Source organism: Sorex araneus, chromosome 5 (assembly GCF_027595985.1).
Source record: "Sorex araneus isolate mSorAra2 chromosome 5, mSorAra2.pri, whole genome shotgun sequence".
In the NCBI taxonomy this organism is placed as follows: domain Eukaryota; kingdom Metazoa; phylum Chordata; class Mammalia; order Eulipotyphla; family Soricidae; genus Sorex; species Sorex araneus.
The window spans coordinates 11528575-11551351 of record NC_073306.1 but is presented as its reverse complement, the minus strand read 5'-3'; the positions used below and the strand labels follow the sequence as shown (position 1 = coordinate 11551351).

Below are 22777 nucleotides of genomic sequence, written 5' to 3'. Positions count from 1 at the left end.
ATGAAGTTTTGGTCTGAATGCCAATCTCCATTTCGTTGCTGCGCTGTCTCACTATTGTACATGGTTTTAATTTCTCTCATTTGAGGGGCGTTGGGGAGACACCCTTGGCTATGCTCATGGCTTGTACATGATTGGGTACTCAGGGGTCACTCCAGGCAATGCTTAGTGGGTCATGGGCAGCGCCAGGCATCAAATGGGTCAGCCGAGAGTAAGGCAAGTGCCTTCGCCCCTCTGCTATCTCTCTGGTCCATATTGTAGGTGATCTTCTAAAAATTAAAGTAATGGTTTTGTAACATTATATAAGTCTCAAGTGAGCATCAGGATAAATCAGTTTCTATTTTGGCTGATTTTGGATCACACCCTGCCCTTCTCTGGGTGCTCCCAGAGGGGCCTGGGGTGACCAGGAGATGCTGGGGATCGAACCAGAGCTCCAGTATTTTATGGCAGTTAATATCCCATTCAAGGTATATGTAGCACTTTTGGACCTTTGGGTTGACTGCCGCCTTCTCGGCTCTTGGGAGCAGGGCTGTTGCAAAAGATGGGTGTATTACAGAAATAATTAACTTCCTGCAGCACTGAAAAGCCAGGCCCGGGCCTCAGACACATTTTGCCACTAAGCCACATCCCTGGCCCAGGAAGCTCTTTAGTGAAGAAAGTGTTATTGATAGAGAATTATTAGATGATCCTTCCCCCTTAGCCCCCCTTCTCCCCCCTCCTTTGGTTTTGTTGTGTGAATCAGGGAGTGCTCAGGGTTTATTCCTGGTTCTGCGTTTGGGCTCAGTCCTGGCTGGGACTTCAGGGTCCATAGAGGATGCTGAAGGCTATACAGGACCAGACCTACCCGCTGTCCTATCACTCCAGTCCCAGAGATGATTTTTTTTTTTCATATTAAGAAGAGTGCTGGACTTGGAATTAAGCAATGAGACTTTGTGTGCATGTATGTGTGTGTGTGTGTGTGTGTGTGTGTGTGGTGTTTGTGTGTTGATGGGAGGCAGGTGGATTTCCACGAAATTGGATTCCACCAAATCCCCACCAATTTGATCGTGAAAATTGAAATGCGTGTAAGATCCTTTTAGAAATCGGTGGGGGTGGGGCGTCCACAGAGCGTCAGCACAGAACATGTTTTGTTCTGTTTTAAAGGTCGCTTCCTGAAGTGTTCCCTAATGGGCCGCTGTGGGTGTTAAAGACTGTGCGCGCTGCCCACTTCACCCGCCCGCTCCTCTTGGCTGGGGGCCACTGCAGAGCTGACTGACCGTCCAGTGCTCCCTGTCCAGTACCTGCCAACACCCAGCTGGCTCCCGCGCTCCAGTCCCTGCTGGGGCCCGGCCCCACCGCACCTGTCATTGCCCAGGTGTGCAGTCAGCCTGGCGGGGGACAGAGGGCAGGCGGGGACGCCCCTGGAACCCTTCCCTGCCAGCAGGCTTGTCCTCGCTGTTGCCTTGGGGGCTTTTCCTACCCCCTTCCCCGTTCCCGCCGCGAACACCCGCATCTCTCCCTCGCGGGGCTCCCTGTTCCCATCTCAACTTGGTCCACTAAAACTTGGTGTCTAAAGCCACACATCTGGCACCCAGCGGGGGGGGGGGGGGAGGAGGGGAGGGAGGGGGGTGACCTGGAGTCTGTAGGGCAGCCGGGGAGACTGGGGGACCCCCCCCACCGCGGAAGCCTTGGGGGAGCCTGGGAGGTTCGGGGAGCCCAGGAGGTTGGAGGTAGCCTGGGAGTCTTGGGGGAGCCCCGGGGACTTAGGGGGACCCCGGGAGACTTGGGGGGACCCAGGAGACTTGCGGGGAGCCTGGGAGACTTGGGGGGAGCCCTGGAGACTTGCAGGGATCCTGGAAGATTGAGGGAGCCTGAGAGACTTGGGGGGAGTCCAGGAGACTTGGGGGGGAGCCCGGAGACTTGCAGAGAGCCCAGGAGACTGGGGGATCCCGGGAGACTTGGGGAGTCCGGGGACTGGGGGGGAGGAGCCCAGGAGACTTGCAGGGCTGGGGACCTTGGGGAGCCGGGAATTCGGGGAGCGAGAGATTTGGGGGGTCCAGAGACTTGGGGAGCCCGGGGACTTCGGGGGTGCCCGGGAGACTTGGGGGGCCCAGGGACTTGGGGAACGGAGACTTGGGGGAGCTGGGGACTTGAGAGGCCCGGGGGGCTTGGGGGGTCTGGGGACTTGCGGAGCGCGGGGGACGAGGGAGCCAGAGACTTGGGGGGGCCCCCGGAGACTGCGGGCCCGGAGACTGGGGGTTCCCGAGACTGAGGGGTCCGGAGACTGGGGAGTCCGGAGACTGGGGGTCCGGAGACTGGGGGGTCCGGAGACTGGGGGTCCGGAGACCGGGCTCCGGGGGCGGGGGTGCGGGGCGCGGGCGGCGGGCCGGGGTCGCGGCGCGCGGGCGGCGGGCCCGGCTCCTCCTCGCGCTCAGGTTTCCTCTCCCGCCCGCCGGCGCCGCCTCCGCCCTGCGCGTCCGTCCGGCCTCCCGGCGGGCCCCTCCGGCCTCTGCCCGCCCGCCTGGCCCGGCCCCGCGGGCCTGCTCAGCCCGGGAAGATGGCGGCGGCGGGCGCGGGGGGCGCGGGGGGCGCGGGGGGCGCGGGCGGGGGCGCGCTGCCCGCCGACGAGGTGGCCGCGCGCCTGCAGCGGATGCGCCGCGAGCTGAGCAACCGCAGGAAGATCCTGGTGAAGAACCTGCCCCCGGACAGCCACTGCCAGGTAGCGCGCGGCCGGGGGTCCCGGGCTCGGGGGCCCGGGGGTCCGGGGATCCGGGGGTGGGGGGCCCCGGAACCGGCCCGTGCGGAGTTGAGCACTTTGGCCGAGTCCTGCGTTCTGCGGGCTCTGGCTGGGGGATGGGGAGGGAGGCTCCCCGAGGCTCGGGTCCAAGGTCGCGGGCAGGGGTGGTGGGGGAGCGGCGGCTCCCACCTGCACCCCGGGGGGCTCCGATCGGGTGGGGGGCCGGGAGCGCCGTGGGTGCCCCCGAGTGGAGGTGACCGAGCCTGACGGGGGCGGGGCTGGAGTGGTCGGGAGCCCCCCAGCCCGAGCAGGGGGTGTGCTTGGAGGGGGGTGTGCGGGTCCGGCCAGGGGCCCTCGGGACCCGGAGGGGCTCGGGGGTGGCATCTCCGGGGGACGCGTGAGTCCGGCCGCGGCAGCAGCACTTGCCCAAGTTTGCACGAAGAGTTCAGAGCCCGCGCAGTGCCCAGTGCCCGGCGGGGCGCCGACGCCGGGGGCTTGTCCCTGGGGCACCCCCGTCTCGGGGCCACCGTGTGGGTGACTCACAGCCTAGCTAGCTGCCCCCTCCTCGACTGCCCAAGGGAGAGGCTAGAGAATGCAGGGTGCAAGTAGCACCCACCTTGATTCCTGGCACAAAGGTAACCATTTACTTCTCCATTTTCTTCTCACCATAAGATGGGGTCTTATTTCTTTTTAAAAAAAGAAAAAGAAAATTCAGGGTTTTGTTTAGTTGCTTTGATGTTTCTCCATATTTCACACGCAGGGACGAGAAGGGAGGCGGGAAAGACAAAAAAGATATATTTCACATGCAGCTGACATGCAGATACACAGAGAGATGTTTGCAGGGCTTTTTTTTTTTTTTTGCATGGCTGGGGTGGGTGGACTGTCCTGACTGTCCTGGGAGTTTCAGGCTGAATTTAAATTCAGTATGTCGTGTCCCTCCGCGAAGAGGATGCTTGGAAGTGCGAGAGGGCTAGCTGCTGAGAAGTACAGGGCAGTTCTTCCTCGTGATCCCTTTAAAAAGGGAGGCCGGTGCCTGGTGACTGTGTAATTAGATCTCACTTTGCGAGATGAATGTGCGCATATAACCTTGCAATCCACACGCACCAGGGCCTGCAACGCGCCCTGACCAAAGGTGCCGTCTGTGCATGGCACCCACCCTTGCGGGCTCCCTGTCCGACAAGGTTTTGTGATAATATCAGGACCCATGAAGTGGACTGATTTCACAGGAGCAGTTTTCCCTGTCGCTGTCAGTAGAGGACAGCAGGATGTCCCCCCAAAGCAAGGGGGTACTGAAGGGGGGGAGGCTGCCTGGGAAATAACAGATGGCATTAAACAAATGCAAGAAATAACAGCTCGGGTATGGAGATAATCTCCAGGAGAGATGGGGAAGTGTTGTGATTGTCTTTGTAGAAAGTCACTTTTTTTTTTCCCTGTTCTCACATATCCTTGCTTTAATGCTAAAAATATTTAGACTAAATTTTAGATGGTTCTATTCTTGTTGTGCGGGTGCTATCTTTCTCTTTACATTAGGGGCGGGGAGGGGGGTGTCACAGGAACGAATGAAGGAGCAGTTTTAGTTACCAGGGGATGGAGACTGGTTCGGGGAGAATTGCACTGATGTGTATATTTTGGTTTTGGTTTTGTTTTTTTTCTTTTTTGGGTCACACCTGGCGATGCACAGGGGTTACTCCTGGCTCATGCAGTCAGGAATTACCCCTGGCAGTGCTCAGGGGACTATATGGGATGCTGGGAATCGAACCCAGGTCAGCCGTGTGCAAGGCAAACGCCTTACCTGTTGATGTGTATTTTTTTGAGCTGTTGTTCTTTCCTTTTAGATTTTTGTTTTGATTAAATTTTAGGTGTTTCTGTGAAGTGGCAAATACAAACCACTGAATAGAATTGGTAAGAGCTGTGTGTGGATGCATCTTTTATTGCCAAGTGAACTATCTTAAATTTTATTCTTTTTTGGCTTTTTGGGTCACACCTGGCAATGCTCAGGATCCTTCTGGTGCAGCACTCAGGAATCACTCCTGGTGTTGCTTGGGGGACCATATGGGATGCGGAGGATCGAACCCATGTCAGCTGCCTGCAAGGCAGACTCCCTACCCTCTTGTACTATTGCTCTGGCCCCAGAATCTTAATTTTTTTTTTTTTGCTTTTTTGGGTCACACCTGGAGATGCACAGGAGCTACTCCTAGTTCTGCACTCAGGAATTACTCCTGGAGGTGCTCAGGGAACCATATGGGATATTGGGAATCCAACCCAGGTTGATCACATGCAAGGCAAACGCCCTACCTGCTGTACTATTGCTCCAGCTCCCAGAATCTTAATTTTTTTTTCTTTTTGGATCACACCTGGCAATACACAGGGGCTACCCCTAGCTCTGCACTCAGGAATTACTACTGGCGGTGCTCGGGGAACCATATGGGATGCTGGGAATTGAACCCAGGTTGGTCACGTGCAAGGCAAACACCCTGCCCGCTGTGTTATCGCTCCAGCTCCCAGAATCTTAAATTTTTATCTTCATTTTTTGTGCCCTTTTTTCTGAACTGCAGGATTTCATCAAAGGCAAAAAATTGATAGCCCCTAGAACCAGTTTTTAAAACAATCCCAGGCTGTAGTCTGAATATTCAGATGTTTTGATCGCAGGGTGGACCCCCTGTTCTGATCGCATCTTCCTTCTGTTTGGTTTTTGGGCCACTCCTTGCGGTGTGCAGGGATCACTACTGGTGGTGCTCAGGGCACCAGGCGGGGTGCTGGGGATGGAATCCAGGTCAGCCGTGTGCCAGGGAAGCATCCTGCGTGCTGCTCTGTCGCTCGGGGCCTCACAGCGTCTCCCCCCGCCCCCCCCCCGTCATCTCCTGTACTTTTATTATCTTAGCTTCTGAGCACACCCGTGCGGTTATGGCCCTAACACCGAATGAGAGCATGCTCATTTTTTTTTTAACTTTTTGGGTCACACCTGGCGATGCACAGGGGTTACTCCTTGCTCTGCACTCAGGAATTACTCCTGGTGGTGCTCAGGGATGTGGGAATCGAACCCAGGTCGGCCGCGTGCAAGGCAAACGCCCTACCCGCTGTGCTATTGCTCCAGCTCATTTCTAAAGCAGTCGCAGGGCGGCGTTTTCTCCGGGTTCCAGTGAGTGTTGGTATTTTGTTTAATTCGGTAAAAGCAGCAAGTAGATGCACCTTTTTCTCTGCAAGGATTTTTAAATTTTATCTTTCATTAATTTTTTCTTAGCAGTCGTCTGCTTTTTTTGTTTGCTTGGTTTTTGGGATCACAGCTGGCTGGGCTCAGCGGCTGCTCCCGGCGGTGCTGAGGACTGGGTGGTGCTGGGGGGAGTCCATCCTGCCTGTAGGGGGTCCGTCCACTTCCGGAGTCCTCTCCCCAAGCCCCTGCTTTCCTTACTGGTGTCATTTTACTATTTACTAACAAGGATTTATTTTGTACCTTCTAGCCAGTACTTGTTTAACTAAGAAATGGATAATATGGTGAAAAAGACTTTTACTTGTTTTCATTTTTGGGCTGCACCCACTTGGTGCTCAGGGCTTACTCCCGACACAGTGCTCAGGGATCCCTCCTAATGGGGCCTGGGGGACTGGATGGGGTGCCAGGGATTGAACCTGGATCGGCGGGGTTGCAGAACAAGTGACTCTGATATTAATCTTAACCCCTGTACAGTTTCTCCAGGCCTTAGCACGTTCTTGGTGTTAGGAAGTCATCAAATATTTGAGGTACGTAAGAATTCTTATTCTTGGGGCCGGAGCAATAGTACAGCGGGTAGGGCGTTTGCCTTGCACGCGGCTGACCTGGGTTCAGTCCTCGGCATCCCATATGGTCTGCCAAGCACTGCCAGGAGTGATTCCTGAGTGCAGAGCCAGGAGTGACCCCTGAGAATTCTTGTTTTTTTTTTTTTCTGGAGGAGTCCAGATTTGTTCATTTACTGTAGGCTGAAGTAGCACCAAAGCTGTTCCTAACTCTAGTACTCGAAGCGTGTAACTTTATCTCTAGAAACTCTGTATCCGGCTTCTTGCTTGTCCCGGGCTGAGCTGCAGTATAGGGGTTGGGCTGCAAAGCGTTCGCTTTGCCTGCACCTGAAACGGGTTCAAATCCTGGCGTGCCATATGGTCCCGGGAGCACCACCAGGAGTGATTCCTGAATGTAGAGCTAAGAGCAGTGCTGAGTGTGACCCAAAAACAAACAAACAAAAAAACAAACAAAAAAAGAAGAAGAAGAAAGAAAGAAAGAAAGAAAGAAAGAAAGAAAGAAAGAAAGAAAGAAAGAAAGAAAGAAAGAAAGAAAGAAAGAAAGAAAAGCTACATTGTCACAGATCTGTAGGAGCCCAGTCTTGATTATTTTCTTTTTCTTTCTTTTCCTTTTTTTTTTGCAGGGGGGGAGGGGAGAAGCACACCCGGCAATGCTCAGCACTTGCTCCTGACTCCGTGCTCATGGAGCACTCCTAGTGGTGCTTGGTCAGGGGAACCGTATACAGTGCTGGGGACTGAACCAGGGTCCACCACAGGCGAGCGCCCTACAGCTGCCTGATCTCTCCTGCCTCTGTTTCCTTCATGGGCTATACCCTGTAAGCCTCACCAAAATGGAAGAAATGAAGGTTCTGCAGGTTTACCTTGGCCTGTCACGAATTCACAGTTCCTAGAAGGCAGACAGGAAGTATTTTAAGTGAACCTTTTAAAGGGGTGTCTAACAAAGACCTGGTGGAAATAACGAGCTCTAGAAAAAAAAAATGCGTGCTGTGACTCTGAGGTGTCTCCTTCAGCAGTCACCGAGGTCATTCGGCTTGCGGCAGTCCTGTTTAAACCTTGCAGCCGACTCACGCCTTTACTGCTTGTCTGTGCCCTGCTGTTTGTTCCGCCTCCCGTGTCCGATCTGCTCACGGCTGCTCTTGAGAGAGCTTCCCAGAGCATCCATCCCAACATGCCCCTCTCCTGCTTAAAAAAAAAAGGCCAGAGCGATAGCACAGTGGGGAGGGCGTTTGCCTTGCATGGGGCCCACTTGGGTTCAATCCTCGGCATCCCATATGGTCCCCCAAGCACCGCCAGAAGTAATTCCTGAGTGCAGAGCAGGGAGTAAGCCCTGAGCATCCATCGCCGAGTGTGACCCAAAAAGCAAAAAAAAAAAAAAAAAAAAAAAAAAAAAAAAGAGAAAGAGTTTTTTGGACGCCACGGTCTTTGCATGGCTTCTCACGTGGCTTTTCCTCAGCTCTTTGCCGTGAAGGGGGCACCTGAATTTGGCCTGCAGCGTAAACCGGCTTTTGAAACTGTTCTGTGTGAAAAAGCCCAGTTTTATTTATGTTCTGGTCAAATTTCAGAGCCAGGCATGTGACTCAGGGGTAGAGTTCTTTCTCTGCTGGGCACGGCCCTGGCACCACAAATACAAAACCCAGAGCAACCGCCCTCCCTCCCCAGTTACAGCCACTTCAAATGTATGAATTTCATCACGATTTCTTGCCCTCAGCTTGCCAGTGCGTTGCTCCTGATTGTTCAGGGCCTTGTTGTGCCGGCGTCCTCAGACTTGCGTCTGAAAAGAATGATTCGACAGAAAGAAAAGCTCTTGGGGCCAGAGCTATATAATACAGGGGTTAAGGCGCTTGCCTTGCATGCAGCTGACCCTGGTTTGATGCTGGGTATCATGTATGATCCCTCGAGCACTGCCAGGAAACACTGGTGAGCACAGAGTTAGGAGCAAGTCTTGAGTATGCCAGGGGTGGCCCCAAGCAGTGGGAATAATAAGAATCTAGACTTTCAGGGGCTTGGCTGCTGCCTACATTTCCAATCTCATTTCTTTTTCTCTTTTTCTTTCTGTTTTTTTTTTGCGGGGGGGGGGGCACACTTGGTGCTCATTGGTATCTCCTTAGCTTGGTGCATGGTGGGGTCCTTTGGCAGTGCCCAGGCAACCATGTGCTGCCTGAGATGGAACAATATCTTCCCTCACGGGGCTGGAGCAATAGCACAGCGGGTAGGGTGTTTGCCTTGCATGCGGCTGACCTGGGTTTGATTCCCAGCATCCTGTACGGTCCCGAGTACCACTAGGAGTAATTCCTGAGTGCATGAGCCTGGAATAACCCCTGTGCATCACCGGGTGTGGCCCAAAAAGAAAAAAAAAATCTTCCCTCATGTAAAGCACACGCAGCTCTCTGAATGCCCCCTCTGACCCTCGAGTTTCATTTCTTATGCCTTTGAAGCCTATTACACGGGAGTCTTTCCTTTGAAAAGCTCCTTCAGTCGCAGGTACGTCCCACCACTGGGATCTGCATAGGCATAATTTTGTCTCTGCGAGTTAGTGTTTGTGAATGTAATACTAGTGATGAGTTTAATCGTGAAAAACTTAGGATCTTAAGCAGAGTGGGCACGGCACTGTGGGGAACCCTGGTTCTTACAGCCATTGTGTCTTTGCGGGAATAGTGCAATGCTTTTGTCTGTTTTTGTCTGGGGGGCCACACTGGGCAGTGCTCAGGGGTTACTCCTGACTCTGAACGTAGAAATCACTCCTGGTGGGCTTGGGGGACCGTATGGGAAACCAGGATCATGTTTTGCAACTTTTTTTTCTTTTTGGATCACACCCGGCGATGCACAGGGGTTACTCCTGGCTCATGCACTCAGGAATTACTCCTGGTGGTGCTTGGGGGACCCTATGGGATGCTGGGAATTGAACCTAGGTCAGCTGCATGCAAGGCAAACGCCCTACCTGCTGTGCAATCATTCCAACCCCCAATCTTTTGCAATTCTTGATCGAAATTTTTGATTAGCTAAGGCAGTGAGCTAAGATGTGGTTTTTATTGCATTCTATAAATGGTTTATGCTTCATGGATAATCTGAGACTATTTCAGTAGCATTGTTACCGGAATTTTAAGATGACTAAACATTAGCATTTATTTCCTGTATTGTTAGAGGTCACTCGGGCTTTCTTTTCTCTTACCTGTCCTGTGTGTACATGTTTTGGTTTTTGTTGTGTTTAAAATCTGAGAAGAGTTTATTGTACAGTTGGAAGAAAATGTGAAGTGTTTGGGGCCAACAGCCCAGATCAGTAATAGAAGAAGCATTCTGTCGTCTCACTTTGGGTATTGCTAACTTTCACTTCAAAGTGCTCTATTATGATAGTTAATTGAGAAGCTTGATGGTTAATTCACAGAGGAGCACTTGAAAGCATAGTATTATCATCGGAGCACTTTTTTGAATAACAAACCACCAAATGCAGAGAATTAGAGTTGATTTCATTAAAAAAAACTACATATTCTCCTTTTATTTTAGAATATAAACTGTTTTCTCACATGCTGTATGATCTTTGTGAAATTTGAAAAGTACACATTATTAGTTTTTGCCAACCAAAAATAAGTAAAAAATATAAACTTGGGGATGGGGACACGGGGGCCATTTGGGATGTTGGGGATTGAATGCGGGTTAGCCACATGCAAGGCAAGTGCCCTGTATTGTCTCTCCAGCTCCCAGTTTATATTCATTTATTTAATTTTGGATTTTGGGCCACACCCCGCAGTGCTCAGGGCTTATACCTGGCTCTGCACTCAGATCACTCCTGGTAGACTTGGGGGACCATATGGGGTGCTGGGGATTGAACCTGGGTCAGCCACGTGTGAGGCAAGAGCCCTGTCTGTTGTACTATCACTCTGGCCCCCTACTTTATCTTTCTTTCTTTCTCTCTTTCTCTCTCTTTCTCTTTCCTTTCTTTCTTTCTTTCTTTCTTTCTTTCTTTCTTTCTTTCTTTCTTTCTTTCTTTCTTTCTTTTCTTTACTTTTCTTTTTTTGCTTTTTGGGTCACATCGACTGATTCTCAGGGGTGACTCCTGGCTCTGCACTCAGGAATTACTCCTGGCGGTGCTCTGGAGACCCTGGGGGATGCTGGGAATCAAACCTGGGTTGGTCACATACAAGGCAAACGCCCACCCCACTGTACTATTGCTCCAGCTCCAAGTATATATTAATAAAAATTGGTCTGCTATTTCTTTTTTTGTTTGTTTTTTGGGTCACACCTGGTGATGCACAGGGGTTACTCCTGGCTCTGCACTTAGGAATTACTCCCGACAGTGCTCGGGGAACCATATGGGATGCTGGGAATCGAACCCAGGTTGGCCGCGTGCAAGGCAAACGCCCTACCCACTGTGCTATTGCTCCAGCCCCTGCTGTTTCTTTTTAAAACATGTATTTAATAAAAATTAGGGGCTGAGCTTCCCCCCACCCCCAAACACCCCATATTCCAGTGGGGTAAAGGACACAGCAGTCTGCCAGGGGAATTGCAGATTTCTGGGATCCCACTGGCTCTTGTAGCACTGTCGCACTGTCATCCCGTTGCTCACTGATTTGCTCGAGCGGGCACCAGTAACATCTCCATTGTGAGGCTTGTTGTGACTGTTTCTGGCATATCGAATACGCCACGGGGAGCTTGCCGGGCTCTGGCGTGGCCACTGGCTCTTATAAATTTCTCGTCTTGGCAGAAGTCCTTGCTAACAGACTCAGCCTTGCGTGTTCTCTGTTCTGGAGAAAGCACTGGAGAAGAGGAGCACCTTGTGGCTCCCATCACAGTGCTGGATTAATAGGCAAAGTCTTCCCGGGTGACTTACAGACCTCACGAATGAATGGGCTCCGCTTGGAGACGATTTGGGGGGTGGGGGGACATGCAGTATGTTTCTACCCTGAAAACGAAGACAGCAGGAGACACTGGGTTTTGCCAGCTGGCATTTGACAGCCGTGTAGTGTGATGCAGTGCCTCTGGCCTCACCAGCTTCATGCAGGACCAGAGACCTCCCAGCTTCAAATTACTGATGCTTCATCTAGATCTTAGGTCGGAAGCTCAGTGAGGAGCTGGATTTAAAATTTAAATTTTTTTTTTTTTTTTTGCTTTTTGGGTCACACCTGGCAATGCACAGGGGTCACTCCTGGCTCTGCACTCAGGAATCACCCCTGGCGGTGCTCAGAGGACCATCTGGGATGCTGGGAATTGAACCCGGGTCGGCTGTGTGCAAGGCAAATGCCCTACCCGCTGTACTATTGCTCCAGCCCCTAAAATTAAAAATTGACCGCACAGATCAGGGAAGCATCAGAGGATATGAAGCCCGATTGAAGGCTGTAATTTTGTTGGCTTGTTTGTTTTTGTTTGTTGTTGTGGGGACTGTGTCCAGCAGGGTAGACCTTTCATATAAAAATTTGAAATTCATGGACATTTATTTTTAGGCATATGGTTTTTTTTTTTTTTTTTTTTGCTTTTTGGATCACACCTGGCAATGCACAGGGGTTACTCCTGGCTCTGCACTCAGGAATTACCCCTGGCGCTGCTCAGGGGACCATATGGGATGCTGGGAATTGAACCTGGGTCGGCCGCATGCAAGGCAAATGCCCTACCCACTGTGCTATGGCTCCAGCCCCAGCATATGTTATATTGTGGTTGCGGCCCCAATCTCTGAGCTTCTTGTTCCCTTTCCTGATAGCACCCAGGTTCTCTCTTGAGGACCGAGCCTTCCCGCGTTAGGTAGCTACTCTTCAGCTTGCATGGGTTTGATTTCTAACCCGTCCCTAAAGGTGACCCATTAGCCAACAAACATAATTTTGTAGGTGCTCAGAGATCACTCCTGACAGTGCTCAGGGGCCAGTATGTGGTGCTGGGGAATCCAACTGTAATTGTCCGCACGCAAGGCAGGCAAGAGCCCTACCCACCGCACTTTCCAGCCCTCTGGAAGGTGCTCTTTTTTCATTTTATTTTTTGAAAGGGATTTCTGGGCTGGAGCGATAGCGCAGCAGGTAGGGCATTCGCTTTGCACGTGGCCGACCCGGGTTGATTCCTCCACCCCTCTCGGAGAAGAGAGCCCGGCAAGTTACCGAGAGTATCCCGCCCGCATGGCAGAGCCTGGCAAGCTCCCCGTGGTGTATTCAATATGCCAAAAGCAGTAACAACAAGTCTCACAATGGAGACGTCACTGGTGCCCGCTCGAGCAAATCGATGAGCAATGTAATGACAGTGACAGTGAAAGGGATTTCTGTCTCTAATTGTAGTGTCCCTTGAATCTTCAGTTTGCACCACTTATGACAGCCAATGTGTTGGCCCTTAGGGTCTCCCAAAGTTCGTTCGTTATCTTTCTAATCTTTTGTTTGTTCATTTTGGGGCCACTCAGGGCTTCTGGCTCTGTGCTCGGGGACCGTTCCTGGCGAGCTCTGGGAACCATAGATGGTTTTATTTATGGACACTGGTGGAGGGATGGGTAAATGATCACTGTATGAGTGAAATGCAAAAGTTCATAAGTTTGTAACTGTACATCACAGTGATTCTCTAATAAAATTTTTTTAATGTTTTATTTATTTATTGCTTTTTATTTTATTTATTTATTTTTGATCACACACAGCGATGCTCAGGGGTTCCTCCTGGCTCTGCACTCAGGCACTCAGGAATTACTCCTGGTGGTGCTTGGGGGGACCATATGGGATGCTGGGGAATTGAACTCGGGTCGGCAGCATGCAAGGCAAATGCCCTGCCTGGTGTACTATCGCTCCAGCCCCAGAACCTTCTGTTCTTTGAGACGCATTTTCCCCAGAGAGACTATTGCCCGACTCTAGAGGTGGCAGAGGGTGGGGCAGGGCTGGGTGAGACTCGGGAAGGGCCATCCCGGAGCGTGTCAGCCTGCTGTCAGCCTCCTGCGTGGTCTTTGGCGGCTGTGCTGATGGTCTTGCTTTGGTTCCTCCAGATCCAGCTCCTCCCGCCTCACCTGCCGGCTTCTGGAAAGTTCCTCTGGATTCCGGTTGGCACCGGCAAAGCCTCTCGGTTCTCTGGGCTCTGGCTGCGGCCTTTGCTTTGCCCATCTCAGCTGGTCCCGCTGTGCCGGAGGCTGGCGGTGCCGGGGCCAGTCCCAGTCCCGGGAGCTGCAGCTCCGAGCTTGCTCCCTGGAATACTGGGTGCCTCCGAGTGGGTGGTGGCTAGAGACTCTAGTGAAAGATCAAAGGGTGGAGGAGCCTCTGTTTCCTGGGTGACGGTGGCTGGGCTGTTTCCGAGGCCAGAGCCTGGCTTTCTCCTTTCGGGGAAGCTGTTTGGCATCGTCCTTCCTGCGGCCTCCTTCAGCCTGGGGCTTGCATTTGATTGGCCGATGGATTTTTCTGTTTGTCTTTTTTATTCTCTCCGGAGTGTGTTGGAGGGTGCCCGTCTGCTTCCTGCTCAGACGCTGACCGAGTTGCTGCCTATCCCTGATCTTATCTTTCCCTGTCCTGACGGCACCCAGCTTTTCTTTTGAGGACTCGGCCTTTCCTCACTAGGTAGCCACTGCTCAACTCCAGCGCATCTGACCTCTGACCCCATCCCTCAAGGTGACCCAGTGACCAACAAACAGGATTCTGCCCTCCGGCCCTGGGGAGGCGCCAAGGCCAGTCAGTGGCGGGGAGTCCCTTGGTCCCTGCGGACGCATTAGCTGGGTGGGAGAGAGGTTCTAGGAACCTCCCACCCCGATTTTATTTTTAATTTAATTAATTTTTTTTATGCTTTTGGGTCATACCCAGTGATGCTCAAGGGTTACTCCTGGCTCTGTGCTCAGGAATTATTACTCTTGTTGGTGCTCAGGGGATCGTATAGGAGGCCGGGGATTGAATCCAGGTCGGCCGCGTGCAAGGCAAACACCCTCCCCGCTGTACTATCGCTCCAGCTCCCCTCCCCCACCCCCGATTTTAGGGAATGCTCTGACAGCAGAGTAGGTCCCCCAGAGGCCGGCCAGCCTGACAGATGCAGGGAAATATCAAGGCTTGCATGCTATCGACTACCCTTTATTGTCTCCTTGATTTCAAATTACTGCCAGGCCATGGTATCCTAACAAGATCAACGAAAAAAATTTGGAAGGGATGCTAGAAGACCTTGCATCTAACCCTTTTGCTGGATGTATGCATCCAGTTTACAGAATGCCAAGTTCGTGGATTTTATATATATAATATTATATATATGCATATATATTCTTCAAATAGCTTTGTTTTGTTTTGTTTTGGGGCCACGTTCAGCGAAGCTCAGGGGTTGCTCTGACTCTGCACTCAGGAATTACTCCTGGCGGTGCTCAGGGAACTATATGGGATACCAGTGATCAACCATGTACAAGGCGAGCACCCTATCTGCTGTACGATCTCTCCAGCCCCTCAGTAGCCTTTTTTATTTTATTTTATTTTATTTTATTTATTTATTTATTGCTTTTTGGGTCACACCTGGCGATGCACAGGGGTTACTCCTGGCTCTGCACTCAGGAATTACCCCTGGCCATGCTCAGGGGACCATATGGGATGCTGAGATTTGAACCCGGGTCGGCCGCATGCAAGGCAAATGCCCTACCCACTGTGCTATCTCTCCAGCCCAGCCTTTTTTTTTTAAAAGTCCTAATTATATTTACTATCTAAAATTGATTTTTCTACAGTTTGATTTTTCTCCTTTAAGACCATAATAAAACGTATGACGTGGGTGCTAGGGAGTCGTCCCTCGGGACTTAGCTCATGTTTTCTCTGGGTTCGATCCCTGGCACCGCAGTCTCTTAGAGCTCACCCGGGTGTGACTCCCCTCCAAGGGCTAGCTCCACCTACCACCGGGGTATGGCCCTCTGATGGTGGGGTGGAGGGCGGGGAGAAGGCTCCAGACCCCAGATTCGGTATGGCGGTCTGGTTGAGGTTTCCTTTTGATCCCTCATCAGAGCACGTTTGTCTGTAACCAGAGCAAGCACCTTTGTTTGTCAGACATCTCCCGTTACCAGGCACCACGCTTGGTTTATCCTGCATTTAATCCCCGTCTTGAGGCGCTTTCCTTTGCAGGATTCGATTTTCTTATTTCCATGTTGCTGACAGGTAAATAGAAGCGCAAAATTAATGTCCAACAGTTTGCCCTGTTTTCCTCCAGCTTGTTAGTAGGGAGGGGTGGAGGCGGGTTATCTGTGCAGTTCTAAACAGTCTTCTCAAAGGGGGTGAAGAAATGAACAGAAACTTTCCCAAGGAAGAGATACGAATGGCCAAAAGGCACATGAAAAAGTGCTCTACATCACTAATCATCAGGGAGATGCAGATCAAAACAACCATGAGATACCACCTCACACCACAGAGACTAGCACACATCCAAAAGAACAAAAGCAACTGCTGTTGGAGAGGATGTGGGGAGAAAGGGACCCTTCTACACTGCTGGTGGGAATGCCGACTGGTTCAGCCCTTCTGGAAAACAATATGGACGATTCTCAAAAAATAAGAAATTGAGCTCCCATTTGACCCAGCAATACCACTGCTGGGAATATATCCCAGAGAAGCAAAAAAGTATAGTCGAAATGACATCTGCACTTATATGTTCATCGCAGCACTGTTTACAATAGCCAGAATCTGGAAAAAACAGAACAGATGACCGGTTGAAGAAACTTTGGTACATCTATACAATGGAATACTATGCAGCTGTTGGAAAAAAGGAGGTCATGAATTTTGCATTTAAGTGGATCGGCATGGAAAGTATCATGCTAAGTGAAATGAGTCAGAAAGAGAGAGAGAGACAGACATAGAAAGATTGCACTCATCTGTGGAACATAGAATAACAGAGTAGGAGACTAACACCCAAGAATAGTAGAAATAAGTACCAGGAGGTTGACTCCATGGCTTGGAGGCTGGCCTCACATTCTGGGCAACTCAGAGAAGGGAACACCAAGTAAAATGTGGTCGGAGGCCATGAGGGGGAAGGGTGATGCGTGCCGTATGTAGACTAGAGACTGAACACAATGGCCACTCAATACCTTTATTGCAAACCACAACACGTAATTAGAGAGAGAGAACAGAAGGGAATACCCTGCCACAGTGGCAGGGTGGAGTGGGGGGAGATGGGATTGGGTAGGGTGGGAGGGATGCTGGGTTTACTGGTGGTGGATAATGGGCACTGGTGAAGGGAAAGGTTCTCGAACTTTGTATGGGGGAAACATGAGCACAAAAACGTATAAATCTGTAACTGTACCCTCATGGTGATTCACTAATTAAAAATAAATAAATTAAAAAAAAATAACAAACAGTCTTCTCGAGAGGCTTCGGGCCCACCGCATGTTGTAACTGGGATTGCGTTTTGGCGGACGGGCTCCACTGAATATTTACCTTTGCATCACCACTGTTTAAACTAGACCCTGACGCATTGTTGCAAAGGAAATGTAAAACAGAAGGGACTGTCCGCCTGTTTTGTTTAAAAGAAAACAAAACAAAATATCCCAACCCCATCTCTACTTCTGTTAATAAAGTGGCTGACACGAGGCCAGCTCTGGGCTCGGTCGGTCCCTTGAACAGACTTTGCCTTCTAAGCTCGCGTTATCTTTTTTGGCTGGGAACTCATAATTCTTCTGTCAACGGTTTATGGCTTCGAGGAGTAAGTGGCAAGCTGTGAACCCTTTTCTGACTCCCTGTCTCTAAGACCTTCTGATACTCGCAGGCACCCAGAAACGTCCCTGCAACGTCAGAGCTCTCGAAATGTGCCCACATACCCGCCTTCCTGCAGTGGGGGGCAGGGCGTGGGGGAGGTTGCTCCCCGGGTTAAGGAACCCCCCTGCCACTCCCCCCCACTCCTTTTTTGTGCCAGGCTTTGGAACTTCCCAGGAGCTTGGAGCACCAGGGCCCACACAGCACACACAGAGCTGTGTCGGGAGGCGTGTTTACAGCAGAAGCGTTGGTTTTTTCTGCCTGTGTGGGGGACCCCGCCTTCTGGGCAAGAACTTCCTGGCTCCTTCCTGCCTTTCAAAGACCAGCCCCCTGTGTCACTTCCCCTTTGATGTGAAGGCTCGAGGGTCACTCGTCACGCAGGGATGCTGAGTAGGAGGTGTGTGCCCGTCACAGAGCAGATGCTCAGAAAGAGTGTGTGTGGGGTGTGTGTGTGTGTGTGTGTGTGTGTGTGTGTGTGTGTGTGTGTGTGTGTGTGTGTATGTGTCTGTTTTAAAGACGCTTCCAAGGAGGCCAGGGAGGTCGGTGTGTGTGTGTATGTGTGTGTCTGTTTTAAAGACGCTTCCAAGGAGGCCAGGGAGGTCGGTCGGGGGTCCAGCCCCTGCCTGGCACGTGCAAGGCCCCAGGTTTGGCTCCTGGCACTGAAAATGGGGGTGGAGGTTTTTCAAGGGATTCCAGTGTCATATCCCCGCCTCTGCATTCATCATTAAGTCAGAGATTGATGGGAAGAGCGGTTCTCTAAAAAAACATGCCGACTACTGCTCATAGGGAAGCTTGCTAAGAAAAAAAAAATGTCATATCTACTTTTGCAATTCCCTGAATTTGTTTTCTGGTCATCGGGTGCTGCTCTGTGCTTCCTTGCGTTAACGTCTTTACGTTCACCAACTGACCTCTGTCCCCTTCCCTTTGCTGGTGCATTTTCAGGCAGGGGCGTTGTGTTTCACCTGGTGGTGGCTGGTTCCTCCCGGCTGTGAGCCCGAGGGTGGATCCTGGCCAGGCCCAGGGATCAGGCCTTGCTGGGATTGAACAGGGTCTGTCGCATGCAAGGCACAGGTGGGTGCATGGACACCCTTGTAACCTTAACCCCTTCCAGCACCTTTTTTTAAAAATTTTTTTTGCCTTTTTGTGTCACACCGGCAATGCTCAGGGGTTACTCCTGGCTCTGCACTCACGAATTACTCCTGGCGGTTCTCGGGGGACCTTATGGGATGCTGGGAATTGAACCCGGGTCGGCCACGTACAAGACAAACGTCCTACCCACTGTGCTACTGCTCCAGCCCCTCTTTCCAGCTCCTTGCTGGGATAGCTCATGTGTGTGTGTATTCGAAGCACTCTTTGTTACCAGCGAAATGCCAAAGCAGCCTCGGAACTCGGAGTTTATTTGAGCCTGTCTGCAAGCACGTCACTGGCGCGTCTTCCGGCTTCCCTGGCCCATGCAGCCCAGTCTCGCCCGACTCCCTTTGCCCTTGCCGCTTGGTTTTTATATCCTTCCTCAACCTGCCGCCGTGACTGTCTGCTCAGAGTTCCCAGCCTGCCTCAGTTTCTTGGACTTTGAGTCTCCCCGTGGCTGCAGATTCAGCTGTTCCCTTTGAGTCCCATGTTTGCCTCCCTATCTCTGACCTTGGACTCATCAGAGGAGGTTTGGCTACTGGGTCTGGAGCAGAGTTGAAGGCCGGATGCAAGAACCTGGGAGTCTAGAAAGTCTGAAATTTTGAAAGGATCTTAAACTTAAGGGACTGGAGCAATAACAGAGAGGGTAGGGCGTTTGCCTTGCACGTGCCTGACCTGGGTTCGATTCCTCCGCCCCTCTCAGAGAGGCAAGCTACCGAGAGTATCCCGCCCGCACGGCAGAGCCTGGCAAGCTACCCGTGGCATATTTGATATACCAAAAGCAGTAACAAGTCTCACCATGGAGACGTTGCTGGAGCCCGCTCGAGCAAATCAATGAGTAACAGGATGACAGTGCTGCAGTGCTACAGTGCTTAAACTTAAAGAACAGCTGAACAATTTGCAGGGAGTGGGGAGGTGCGGGGACCCGCTGTACTCTGGGCTTAGTCAGGATCATTCCTGGCAGGGCTCAGGGGCCCATCTGGGGTACCGGGGATCAAACCCAGGTTTGCCACGTGCAAGGTGAGCACCCCCCAAACTGTACTACCGTTCTGGCCCCTGCAGAACGATTTTAACTGTAGTCCCAAGACCTTTCTCCCCTGGAAGCATTTGAGGGTGAGCACAGACCTGATACTTTATCCCAGATAAGGGACCGGATAAAGGTCATTCTTATCACCCCAAATAGGGGACAGACTGTTCCCCACGGCTCGGCCACCTGGGGAATACCGGTGCTGCTCATCTCTCCCCGACTCAGGTCCCGCCCGAGCTGGGGGGGCTTTTGCCAGCTGCCCTGGGTCCACTCCCGTGAAGGCACCTTGCCCAGAACCACACTTGGCACTTCCGGGTCACGTGTCTCTGCCCTCCCTCGTTGGGTGTGATATCAGGGTTTCTTGGGTCGGGTGACCTTGCCCCCGTTTGAAGGTGACAGACCCATTGATTTGTTGAATGTCCCTGGGCTTGGGTTTGTCCCCCCCCCCATTTCCTCATGATTCGATTTAAGTGACACGACTGTCGTATAAATCTCAGCGGGCTTCCCGCCTCTCCCGTGGTTGCTCAGGCTGAACCTCGGGTCACTCTGATGAGTGGCCTCTGCCAGCAGCTCCGTGCAAGTTTTCCCTCAAGGCAGGAGACTCTAGAGAGGAGATGCTTCCACGGCTCTAAATATTTTATTCCCTTTTAAGCATTCAGTCGATCAATTTGCTGATTAATTTCGGCAGGCAGAGCCCCCGAAGTAGCTGGCAGGGCTGCTCCCACTTTCGGGTCCTGAGTTGGTTCCATATAAGACCGGATGACATTCAGACTTGAGGGTGCTGGGGACCTCCAAGGCTGCCCTGGCACTGCTTAGTAAGGGGGTGTGGTGATGGGGATCAGACTTGGGTCCCAGGACTGGAGTGACAGCACAGCGGGGAGGGTGTTTGCCTTGCATGTGGCCAACCCGGGTTCGATTCCCAGTATCCCATAGGGTCCCCTGAGCACCACCAGGAGTAATTCCTGAGTGCAGAGCCAGAAGTGACCCCGTGCATCGCCATGGGTGACCCAAAAAGCAAACTTGGGTCCTGGTGTAGGTGAGGCATCTGCTCCCAATCATGAGTGATCTTCCCCGCCCTGATTTCCTAATCTATACCCTGTGTAATAAGCTCCTGGTTTCCCTCCGCTCAGGGGAGTCTAGCACTGTGGAGCTCTGTTGTCCCATTGCTCATCGATTTTCTTGAGCAGGCACCAGTAACATCTCCATTGCGAGACTTGTTGTTACTGGTTTTGGCATATCGAATGCGCCATGGGTAGCTTGCCAGGCTCTGCCATGCCGGCGGGATACTCTCGGTAGCTTGCCAGGCTCTCCGAGAGGGACGGAGGAATCGAACTTGGGTTGCCGCGTACAAGGCAAACTCTCTGCCCGCTGTGCTATGGCTCCAGTCCACACTCAGGGGAGTAGACTTCATTACTATGATGATTTATTTGGGAGCTGAAATGGCTTCACATCAACTAGGGGAGGGATTTAAATCTCGCCAAAACGCCTTTGGAGCATCTGTTGATAAGATCATTTGATTTTTATCTTTCTTTTGTTGTTGGTAAGGCTGCATTACATTTATTGGGTTTTTTTTGTGTGTAGCCCTCCCCGGCCTCCCCCACAAATACCCCTGGGTCATGAGGAGTGATTTTCCACAATCTGTTTGTTGGTTTTGTTTTGCCAAGATCTTGTTGAGCATTTCTGCATCTGTCCTTATTGGAGAGGTTCGGTTGGAGTTTCCTGTTTGATGCTGTTCTCTCCTGGCTGAGAACTAGAACATGTTGGCCTGATGGAAAGTGCCGGGCGGGTGTTTCCTACTTGCTGCTTTGGGGGAAGAATCCGAGCAGGATGGGCTTTAATTCCCTGAAAGTTTTTTTTTTTTTTTTGCTTTTTGGGTCACACCCAGCGATGCTCAGGGGTTACTCCTGGCTTTGCACTCAGGAATTACTCCTGGCGGTGCTTGGGGGACCATATGGGATGCCGGGGATCGAACCCGGGTCGGCCACGTACAAGGCAAACGCCCTACCCGCTGTGCTATCGCTCCAGCCCCTAATTCCCTGAAAGTTTTGCAGAATTCCCTGGTGAAGCCAAGTGATTCTGGACCTGGGTTTCTCAGGGAGGCTTTTGGTCACTCTCTTGATTTCTGTCCTTGTCATTTTTTGTTCCCCACTTTCCTGGTTCTGTCCTGGTGGAAGGTTGGGAGATTCTAAAAGTGGGCCCAGTTCTTCCACGCTGTTGAGTTTGCATGAAGTCGTTCATCCTAATCTCATATGTTTTTGACAGTATCAGTTGTGACTTATTATCATCATCATCATCATCGATTTTCTCGAGTGGTCTCAGTAACCTATACATTCGTCCTACCCCTGAGATTTTAGAAGCCTCTCTTTACTCATCCTTCCCAACGGTGCCGCATTGGAGGCTCTTTCAGGGTCAGGGGAACGAGACCCATCATTGTAACTTTACCTCTTTTATTTCTGATTCTTTTTTTTTTTTCTGCCGGGATTTTGTGTTTTTCTCTGGGTGAGCCCAGTGAGGGAATTAATTATCAAGTTGATTGATTTCAGAGGACCAGTGCTTCGTTTCATTCATCTTCTTCTTGGTTTCTCTTTCATTGATTTCTGATTTTGTACTTTTCTCTGGGGCTTTGGGAGGCATACCTGGCAGTCCTCAGGGATTACTGCTGGCAGTGGGGGAGGAGATCCTACACTGCCAAGTGCCTTCGGTCCCCTGTACCATCTCTCTGGTCTTTGGCTCTCATTTTTATCACTTCCTTCCTTCTGCTGGCCCTTTGTTCTGCTTGTTAACACGTTACCCCGTCCTTCCGGAGTTACTGACCGGGAAGCATGCTGTTTTTGTCTAGTCTCCATGCATTCGGGGATATTTTTCCTGTTTCCTTCTTTATGTTGACTCTGCGTCTCCGAGTGTGATCAGAGACTTCAATCCCAGGGCCTATTGATGCTGGGCATGTGCCAGAAGAGAACTTTTATAAGAGAACAGTCTATAAAACATTCTATAAGAGAACATTCACTGGAGGAGAATGTATATTTAGTCTGTGGGGATGTAAGTTTTTTGTTTGTTTGTTTCTTCTTGGTTCACACTCAGTGATGCTCAGGAGTTACTCCTGGCTCTGCACTCAGGAATTACTCCTGGCAGTGCTTGGGAGACCCTATCGGATGCCAGGGATTGAACCCGGGTCAGCCGCTTACAAGGCAGATGCCCTCCCCGCTGTGCTGTCGCTCCGGCCCCATGGGGAGGTAAGTTTTTATCTTGTTGATCTGTCTGTTGCTGGAACAGGTATTCTGAGTTCCACTGTCAGCGTTTGCCCCGAGATCTCTCCTGCATCGTCTGGTCTGTTAGAGTGCTCTGTGTTAGGTGCCCATGTGTTCATGACGGATAATGTCTTTTTTGCTGGCTTGACCCTGGGATGAATGGGTATTGTTCAGGCTTGTTACGAGGTACCTTTTGTAGTCCAAAGTCTAAACATTCGCTCGGGTCTGAGAACAGCAGAGCCGGCCCTGTTCTCAG

General features: G+C 51.5%; 1 protein-coding gene across 2 annotated transcripts in view; it reads left to right on the top strand.

The window, feature by feature from the left end:
• The first annotated feature begins 2518 nt into the window (after window positions 1-2518).
• Window positions 2519-22777, top strand: part of RAVER2 (ribonucleoprotein, PTB binding 2) — a 74569-nt gene continuing 54310 nt past the window's right edge. For both annotated transcript variants that reach the window (XR_008630149.1, XM_055137834.1), the window contains exon 1: window positions 2519-2695. Coding sequence is in view for 1 of the 2 variants with exons in the window: in XM_055137834.1 (XP_054993809.1) it covers window positions 2534-2695 (162 nt within the window). In the remaining variant the exon portion in view is untranslated. The remainder of the gene's footprint in view (window positions 2696-22777) is intronic.